At 42.9% G+C, this 10,103-nt stretch overlaps 1 protein-coding gene across 1 annotated transcript; it reads right to left on the minus strand.

Annotated features, from left to right (window-relative positions):
• Positions 1 to 1,454: 1,454 nt before the first annotated feature.
• ythdf2 (YTH N6-methyladenosine RNA binding protein F2) lies at positions 1,455 to 9,729 on the minus strand. The gene is made up of 6 exons (XM_070842375.1): positions 9,564 to 9,729; positions 9,314 to 9,338; positions 7,969 to 8,048; positions 5,104 to 6,801; positions 3,213 to 3,278; positions 1,455 to 2,872 (listed from the first exon to the last, which is right to left on the minus strand). Exons 1-6 carry the CDS (start codon positions 9,588 to 9,590, stop codon positions 2,849 to 2,851), a joined length of 1,920 nt encoding a protein of 639 aa, XP_070698476.1. The 5' UTR covers positions 9,591 to 9,729; the 3' UTR covers positions 1,455 to 2,848.
• Positions 9,730 to 10,103: the final 374 nt, after the last annotated feature.

Genomic DNA, 10,103 nt, shown 5'->3' on the forward strand with positions numbered 1-10,103 from the left:
CAGGGGGGGCTAAAAGGCGTCCCCAGAGACGCGCAGATAAGGGTCACAGGAGATCCCCTCGAGGCAGCGTGTTTGCCACGCACCCTCAACGCAGACACGACACGTGCCGTCGACCCTTACCCCTCCCCCCGACAACCGCACAGCACACACACACACACACACACACGTGCGCGCGCAGTTTTAACCAAAAGCTGCACTTCAGCCACAAAAGCAGCTGAGTTGTCGCCTCAGATTTTCTTCTCCCAGTTCAAACACTAGTGTCTCACCAGCCAAAGTTTTGCAGCTAAATACGTTTCCTTTTAAAAGAGGCTCTTCTTTATGAGCGCACGCTCTGTCGTGAAAAGATATTAAGATCTTTAAAGCGCTCATTAAGGCCGTGGGTATATGCAGCGAAAATACATGAGCTATATATGAGCATAAAAAAGAATAATAATAATAATATAAACTACTGGGGTCTAATGAAACCACCTTTTGGGGCAGTGCTTCAGCTGTTCATGCTTTGCAAAAAATCATGTGAATTTAAGTCACCAGGGTTCATTATTATAAGCCTGAAATCATGGCTCAATTCAGAGGCTGGAAAATAGACTTTTATATGAAGAGCAAAGGTGGGGTTATTGTATATGATGTGACATGTGTAGCTTAATATTTGCAAACACGCCAGTGTACAAATGTGTAATTTCCTGTTTAAAAAAAAACTTGTGATCTACATGCTTGACTTAACTTGGAAAATTGCATTTTGCCTGTCACTTATGGGCTGTGATTTATGCCGCAGGTGAATTTCAGATGTATCTGTGTTGCTGCTGGCGGTGTTTTAACTGCTTCTGCACTTGGAGGTCACATAAACCCACCACACGGCACTGATACGTTTAAAGACTATAGCCTTAAAAATATGTTAGACCGTTCCTACCGTCGGTGAGGCAGTGCTAAGAGTAACTGAGGAAGTAAAATAAGAGAAAACAGATACCGGATGAATCCCACAGAAGGCCTTGATGCTGGGGCCGTTCCAGCTGGAGTCTGTCCCCTGGTCTGGGAGGAAAATAAGTGGCAGTAAATGATGCTGTGTCTCCCCCTTGTGGCAGCTGCCTTCAGCACAGCTGCACTGACGAGGAGAGAAAATGGCGGATTGCAGATAATTTTCTGAACATTCAGTTGCGGACATGTACGCATGGAACATATGATAGGAATGTATATATTTTCACATTTAAAAAGAACTTGGCTATATATTACTGTAAATCACATACTGACGTCCCATATGCACAGATAAAATCCAGAGGGAGTTATAGTGGACCATCACAACACAAATACAGCACAGATTTTACTCAGGACATCCAGATATTGTTCCACCTGCTATAAAGAAAAGGACAAAACTCAGGAAGTACAGCAGAGCACCCAGGTGACAGAACACTGGAAAGCTAATAAGGAGAAAAACCCACACACCACTTTGTGGAGCATCTTTATTATGCCACAAATAAAAGCCAGTAGTTCAGAAAGAGGACCTTGCGTTTTTTTTTTAAACTCACCAACAATGACATTCTGAAAATGGTGGAAGCTGATTGTGATATTATAGTATGTATAGTTGGCTGAGCAGTCAGAAATGGGAGTGTGGAGGACAGGGCGGGTTAGGAAAGTAGAGGTAAGAAATGCAGGGGACAGCGGTGAAAACTGGTCGGAATAGGGAGTGGACGGGTTGAGTATGAAGGTTAGCAGAAAAACATTCATTCATATACCCATCTGGGAGAAGAGGAACAGATGAAAAGAATGCACAGACACACTGCATGACAAAGTTGCTTTACAGTCAAACAAGGGGAATGCACACCAGTTCTGCTGAATATACCACATTTATTACTTTTGAACTGATTAATAGAAAGAGTGGGGGCAAGGCCACTCGCATCACTGTCTTTAGAAAACTGAGGAAGGAGAAAAAAAAACAAAAAAAACAAGGAAGCAGCCCAAAGCAACGATGACTTAACTTGTCCAAGAGACAGAAAAAGAGGGTAAATTAAGTCCGGTGAAGAATGTCAACAGGGGCCCCAATTTTTTTAGACCATAAAATTATACACTGAGCAAGGCTCATCAACTTAACATTTCTTCTGCTTTCAAACTCTTGACCCCCGCTTCCCTACTATTCCTCCCCAGATCCTCCAGACCTCACCTTCCCCACACACACTCTGTCCAACACATGCAAAAACAGTACAGGAGGGCCTTTCTGAACATACGCAGTCCTCTCAAACAAAAACATGGCGAGCATGTATGAAACAGATTCTGGAGTGAGCGCAGTTGACACCCGCCTGTGATGAAAATCCACTGAGGAGGAAACTCCACTGGGTCCTGGTTGAAGATGTGAGCATCCTCAGGAGATGGGAGGGTGTGAGGGGTTGGGGGTTTACAAAGAAAATGAGACAAACTGCCCATTCTTACTTTGGGACACTACCATAAGCCAACACTACAAACTTCTATTGGATTTATGTGTTTGTGTGAGAATTACAGACTTGCTCTTGGACCATAAAAACAGAGGATGATCCTTTCATTTTAAAAAAGGAAAAAGCAGCATACAAGGGGAAAAAGCATATGTAGTGGAATGGGGTGGGGCAAAAAAGATTTCACCTAATGATGCTATGCATTTAGTTGTAGTCCTATGAATAATCGTTTCCTTTTCTTTTTACTACAAGTTCGAAGTAAGTCTTTAAAGTCAAAAGAAATCAAGAAAGTCTTCATTTAGTTTTTTTGTCCTTGGTTAATTCTTCACCCCTATTAGAATTTCTTAGAGATCTGGATGTAATGATGTAATGGGGTGGCGACAGGGCTTTAGGGGGGGGTCATTGCAGTCTTTTGACCAAAGCACCAACTGTTACTTGACTCGTCCCTGGCGCTCCTAGAAGACAATACAAAAGACAGTAAGTCAGACACATTATACACAATATTTAAGTCTTATATACGTTATATAGAACTACAGGTGACCCAGATGCCCACTATTCCTTCTGGTTCATTCTTTGATCAAACCACATTTTATTTACATTTGCTCATTAGGAAACGGGCCAAACCCTAAAAAGGACAGTTCAGATACAGCAACAGATGCAAGCTTTAGATGCTTGATTTCTGTTCTACACAGAGTTTCCAACATCATTCATCTGAAATGGTTTCAAGCAGTAATTATCAACGATTAAAAAACATGTAAACTGCTCCTGCACATGGTGGCGGATGCAGCAAGTTACCTGAAGCCTGTAATGACTCCTGTTGCTTGGGTTGCTGGGATATGGCTCACTGCCTTGGACCTCCACCTGTCACACAGAGGAGTGAAAACTGAGCGTAACCGAAACAGACAGGTCATTATACCTAGATCACATGTTCGTCACACATTTGACCAAAAAGATTACTTTGATACCAGTGTGGCTTTTGGAGTCTGGCTACTTTGCATTAACCTCACCAGGTCATGGTTAAAATATTGATGACAACGCTGCCTACAGATGTCACAGGCATTCGATTAAGGTGCAAATGTCCCACATGCTAAATCCAAAACCTGACTTTTGCATTACACATCAGCCAATTATTGACCCAAAACCACCAAGTTAAAGTTTCATATACTAACAGAGCTCATTTCTTGTATCCATCACTATGCTGCCAATAACATGGTCGCATGTTACATAAGGTTCTTAAGTCTAGATGTTGATAAGAAAACAGCTTTTAAGATACATAAGTAAGCAGTTTTGGAAACTGCTCATCAGGCATATTAAGATTCTAAAATGTGATGTAAATCACAGTATTTCACATTTCTTGAATGAATACCTAAAAAGCACATTGAATCAAACAATTGCAAAAAAATAAAAATGTGAAGCTACTGACTGTACAATATTTTCTACATTCATTTATGCATGTTGTGCTGTGTTTGCTTGCCATTAAGTGCGGGAAAGTAAGCAATTGATAAAGATGACGTTCAACAAAATCTGACAAACTACATATTTTAAAATACAGATACTGGCCAACTCACTTGTTTTCAGAGCTCATGTATTCCTGGCTTTTGGGCATGGTAACATTTGAGCAACACATTTTGTGGCTTTAACAAGCTATATACGATGCTTCTACAGCATACCTCAAATATACAGAGATGCCATGGAGTAAATATATGAAGATCCAACTCAAACAACAGTGCTTCGTATGAACCAACTAAAATCACAACACACTGGAAGATAAACTTTTCTATATCTGCAAAATAAAATAAGCTTTTCCACATCCAATAGAAAGCAGGTAAATAATGGCAGTTTGCAAAAACGTTAATGAGCTGCTGAGTTAAGGAAGGTCAGCTAATATGGTTTTCTTGGCATACACCTCCCTGAATTTGCCCGCGTCTAGTAAAATGGTCATAAACGTGTGATACAGCTGTGCAGGAAATCAAAACTCTAGTATTAAATGGTACCCTTTCCACAGTAAGAAATGCAAACAAGTATCACTCAACTAGGGAATGCACATTTGCTCTATTTTTGTTCCTTGGTATAGGGCTCAATAACACATTTCATCAAATGCCAAAGTGTGTGTTCAGACATAAGGTATAAAAAAATACATTTCATATATCTTCAGGAGGCTGCACAACTTGTAAGAATGTTTTGGAAATAGTCTTTATCAGGGGCTCCTTTTCCTATCAAAATGAAATTATACCATAATACATAACAATCAGTTTAGATATGTTCTCATGTAAGCCACTGAATATTTTCATTTCATAATATTAGCTCCGAGTCAATACCACCACGTTTTTTCTGATGTTCAGACTTCTGTGTCTGTTATTCTATTTTAAAGTGCAGCGATACATAAGAGTAATAAAACAAGTAGAGCACATAACACCACAGTGAAAAACTGAGAAAAAAGAAAAATCACAAAATATCCATCTGTGCACAATCACATTGAATTCTGACAGATCTCGACCCAGCTGTAAATCCTTGAGATGTTCCCGTATTCCTTTGTAATGAAAAACATGCACACACCCACATCCAACCTGGCTTCATATATTGCTCCTACATGAAATGCAAAACTTTTTTCAACATAAGTTAAAGCAGGGCACTCTTTTCATTCATCTGTTTTATCACTCATTTTATTCAACAGTAATTTTGTTACCTTTTTCACACACTCTTCCTCCTCCTGACGCTTCTCGTAGTGAGAAAAGTCATCAAAGATGGAAGTGGTGTGTTTATATCCAGCGATGATCTTTAGCACCTGCCTGGCCTTGTCCAGTGGTACCTCCTGTGTGTCCCGAGAGTTGGTCACTGGCTTGTTTTCGTTGTTCTCCAACCGAATGTGCCTTAGCTGACTGTTGGGAACGTCCTTAACAAAGATCCAGCGCACATCAAAACGACCCTTCCACTTGTCCTGTGACCACACGCCAGCAGACGTGTTGTAGTCCACGGGTGAGCGCATCTCTGCTACGCCACAGAAGTGACCACTCCCATTGACACTGAACAGAAGATAAAGCGGCCCTTTGCCACCCAATGAACGGTAAGCTGCGTCAAGCCTCTTGTTGCCATGCTCAGTGCTGCACCAGATGTTATACTTGATGGAGCGGTGGATGTCATCCTCGGAGTAGCTCTTGATGATAAACACCCTGCCCTGCTTGGGATTCCAGTCAAAGTCCTTGGGGTTATAATTGTTGACCATGCGCAACTTCTCCAAGACTGGGTGAGGCTCAGAGGGGACCCCAGGAACCACACCCACACCAGAAGAGGTGGGAGGTGACTGCCCTGTACCACTCCCACTAGCATCCCCAAATCCATTGGCCCGGTTCCTTGGAGGGACCCAACGAGTGGGTTGAGAGGGTTGCTGCTGTTGGCTTGGGGGAGGAGGAGGACCCTGGGAGAGGGGAGGCTGGGGCATCTGAGCCATACCTGGTTGTCCACTGGGTGGAAGCTGATGCTGCCCCATCTGGGAAACAGGCGGTACCAGCTGTCCATTGCTGAGGGGCATTTGTGGGTTCCCTGCAGCAGTAGCTCCAGGCTGTGGGGAAGCCTGATTGGGCGGCTGCCCATTGCTGGGAATAGGGGGCACCTGCTGTGGGGTGGCAGCTTTAGGCATGGTGCCCTTGTTGTCCCAAGTGCCGATGTCCATGTTGTGTTTAATGGGCGGAGGAGGCAAATTGGCACCTGCCATGCCACCCTTGGTTTTCAGCTTGGGTTGAGGCTTGGCTGGTTTGCTGGCGATATCGGCCCAGGAGGCGGGCTTGGCAGGGGCAATTGAGACGGGTGGCATGCTGGGAGGTCCTACAGATGACACAGGGCCAAGGGGACCCCCACCAGGTAATCCAGAGCCAACCACCTTAGGAGCCATGTCCCCATTACCACCAGGAGTGGCACCGCCGATCTTAAGCCCTGCCATGCCCTGGTCAAGGCTGTTCATACCAGGCGCCTTGTTAAGGGGCTCGTTGGCAGCAGGTGCAAACGGGGACTGTCCATCGATCATGGCACCCCCAAGCGAACTGGGAGCATAGGCATAGCTGCTGCTGTAGCCAGAGCTCTGTGGTGTCCCCGACTGTCCCTGAGAGCTGCTATTGCCCCATGCTGAGAAGTCGATGCCACTGGGGAAGAAGTTGAAACCGTGCTGGCCAAGGAAAGGGTTGCTCCCCAGGGGGCCTGGCTGGCCAAACATAGCGTCCGGGAGGTAGTGGGGCTCCCCATTGCTCAACTGTCCATAGGAGGCCAGGTAAGGCATAGGAGGGTCCCCACCTGTGGACCATGCTGCCTCATTTAGGGAGTAGGAAAATCCTATGGAGGGGCTGTAGTAGCTGGGCATGTACGAATCCGACATGGCCGTATAGGCATTGCTCTAAATAGAAAAACAAGTTGTTTTAGTGACAATATTTAATAAAATTTCATTAGAAACAACATACTAAAACCTACTTGATAACAATGTTAACAATACCATTAACAATCTAAAGTTTTGCATGTGTACTCCTTCATTTTGTAGATTCAAAAAGTCAGACCAAGATAAAAGATGAGCAATAATCATCATCATCACAATTAATATCCTTATTCTTTGTTACTAACAATCAAGGATTCACAATAAAGCAATGAAACTTTCTTTCCTCTGAAGTGTAAATACAAAGCACTGAACTAGACAATAAGGAAATGATAAAGTATAACTATGACAAAAAGACAGTACATTCTTTTAAGTGGAGGAAAATAGTGTCCGCTTTCTTCTTCTTTTATCTACAGCTACAATAAAAATCCAAGGCCACTGACAATTAAATAATCAACATCAGCGCTCATTCCAGCTGCATGTCCTTAGTCTTTCTGTATTCCTCAGTAATGCAAACAGCAAGAATATGCACACATAAAGAGGCATCAAGGTCACTCAAACAAGGCAGTCTAAATGTACACATATTAATCTTCTGGTAGAAAAATGTATTGGAGTTGTACCAGAAAGAGTCACAGCAATGAATCTCTTCACCTTGTGGTTTAATATTGAGAGTGTAAAAAAAGTTCTGAAACTAATCAACAAATTAGAGGTATTTCTAATACACTGACTCTAGCAATCAGTGCTTTGCTACATGTACGACACTCATTGTTACCTGGATAATCCCACATCTCAAACACATCTACCAAAAACACATTATATCAGAGCAGCATGTAATGTGTCAATATTAGGGGTGTTCTGAGCCAAATTGCAAGGTCAGTATTTGGATCCATCAAGGCATCTATAAATTTATCTAGGTGATCTGACTGTCATTACTGTAAACTGCTTCTTAGTTATTTTAGGAAACTACCTTTTTCTTAGATGAACATAGAATGACTGTCCAAAGATTAAAAAAAAGAGTAATCTACTGAAGTCCAGGTGGAAGTTATAACCTGTTGATTTTACTACGGTCATTAAAAAGACAAAGCAAAAGATCTAGGACTAGCCAACAACAAAAACTAACTTGAAGGTACACCATTTGATTAAAAAAAAAAAAAAAAGGATTCAATGAAAAAGCACTGGTAAATAAAAGCTTACCTGTCTGGCCTGAGTATTCAGGTAAGGCTCAAACTCATCGTCATTCAAAGTATCCTTTTGGGTCACAGCTCCGTTTTGCACTGAAAAGAAAGCAACACTGATGTAAACAGAGTGCGCAGGTTTGTGTGACTACAGACATGAGAGCAGTGACATACATTACATTATCTGGTCATTTTCACATCAGCACCATCGCCACTTGTTACATAACAAAACCACTCCTTGCAATTATTTATGAGTTTCACAGCAACAAGCCACTAAGCGGAGCATGATAAGACAATACACACTATGACTGCTAAATAAGCTTCAGATTACACAGCATAAGCTTGCATGAGGTGAATCAGGCCCTGTGAAATATTGTATGCACTTGACACTGGCACAAAATAACACACAAGACATTCAGATCACCCCATTAAATCAGATAACTTCAAATTAGGACTGTTCATGTCATTGGTGACATTTCCTAAAAAGAATTAAAGTATGCTTAATGGAAGTAGACCAGTCCCCCCGGTTTGTTTTCACAAGTTGTGGAGTGTTATAGCTGGCGTTACTGTGTTGGCTGACATGGGATTCTTTGAGCGCTTTACAAGACACAGAAAAGTTAAATCAATACACGATCAGGTGAGCAATTACACGTTACCTAACATTACAGTATGAGCACCATAATGACGGGAAGGAGCGAGGCCCATTTGGACACAGGAAAAGCATGTCGGAAGACGTGTCAGTTTGGGTTAACTTAGCAACCAGCTAATGTTAGCACGCTAGCTGTGTGGTTAGCTGCATGCAGTGCGCAGCGTCTCCATGTTAACGAGCGCCAAGAGTCCTTTCAACATGACGGAGTTGGCTAGCGTTAGCCGAGTGGCCAGCGTGATGGGATGGCACCTGTAGCTTAATACTGCATAAATGTCTTACAGTGACCGATAAAGAGAGAGACCGGGGAGTAAGAGTGTTTCCTCGCACCTGTCAGTGCAATAAAAGCGCTGCAAGCACAACCAGGAAAAGGATGCTGATGTGTATCATGTTGCCATTTAACGTTAGCTAGCCAAGATGTAGCTAATGCTAACTGTGAGAACATTTCAAGTGCCATTTCAGGGGTGTAAAAGACACTAACGAATGGTCAGTAAAAGGCCCGAAGGCACTCTTATGAAACACAGAGTATTTTGGCGTTTCATGTGAGTGGCAAATTAAAGGCAAAAATCTTTAAAACTCACAGACAGGCCTGTTTGCCATGCAGCTAGGAGACAGGCTATCGCATCCGCGCACGCAAGATTTTCAAAGCGCACCGCACGTAAAAGATCCGCATTCACTCAAACCCAAGTCGATAATGTTAGACAATATTTGTTCTTACCTTTATTAGCTTGGCCTTTCGGTCTCTGGATTGGGTCCAGGTGATTCATGAAGGTTTGATTTATGAGAAGAGAGGAAGGGGAAAAATAGATGAAGAGATATATTTTCAGCAGTCAGTTCCTTTAGCAGGTGGTCAGGCCTACTGCACTACTGAGCCACAGCCGCTGCCTCTGAGCTAAGCTATCCTCGCTAGCCGTCGCGATGTTGAGAAATTTGGCCCTCGTAAATGTTCAGAAAATACCTCTCTTTACCTGTTCAAGAAGGCTGCTGGCTGACATGTCTTTCCCCCCCGGAGCCTGTGTAACTGTATTTACTCCTAAATAAAAGCGGCAGGGTGCAGAATCGGTCTAGCTATTGAAGAGTTTCAGCCAAGCGCCCCTATCTCTCTACAGAGCCTGGTTTCTACACAATGGCGGGCTGCAGTTTGCTTGACAGACTCCTCAACATGGCTGGGCGGCCCTCGTCAACCCACGATGGCATTTATTTACAGCGGACAAGCGCCCCCCAACGGCGCGGAGGAGCCAGGTTCAACCCAATAGCTGTCACACTGATATCTACTCTTAGGACAGTAACAGGGAACTCAAAAGTATTTCCTACTGAACAGAAAAAACAAAGAATTAAATAGATAAATATTGAAGTAGTTAAGTAGCTTATTTCAGCTCAACTCATTATTATAACATATTATTGGTTTTAGTCGAACAGTTAAGCATCTCATTGAATCATCTGAGGTGACGACAGCCATGTAAAAGATATCATCCATACAGAATAAACAGAAATAACAGTAGTAAAAT

The sequence above is a fragment of the Pempheris klunzingeri genome, chromosome 13 (assembly GCF_042242105.1).
Source record: "Pempheris klunzingeri isolate RE-2024b chromosome 13, fPemKlu1.hap1, whole genome shotgun sequence".
Lineage (NCBI taxonomy): Eukaryota > Metazoa > Chordata > Actinopteri > Acropomatiformes > Pempheridae > Pempheris > Pempheris klunzingeri.

Bases quoted from the DNA above. Each gene is read 5' to 3' on its own strand.
- ythdf2 (XM_070842375.1), bottom strand. From the start codon at position 9,590: ATGTCAGCCAGCAGCCTTCTTGAACAG. The intron at 9,339-9,563 runs GTAAAGAGAGGT...GACCCAATCCAG, and splicing joins CCAGCAGCCTTCTTGAACAG to AGACCGAAAGGCCAAGCTAA. The intron at 2,873-3,212 runs GTAACTTGCTGC...ATTGTCTTCTAG, and splicing joins GGAGTCATTACAGGCTTCAG to GAGCGCCAGGGACGAGTCAA.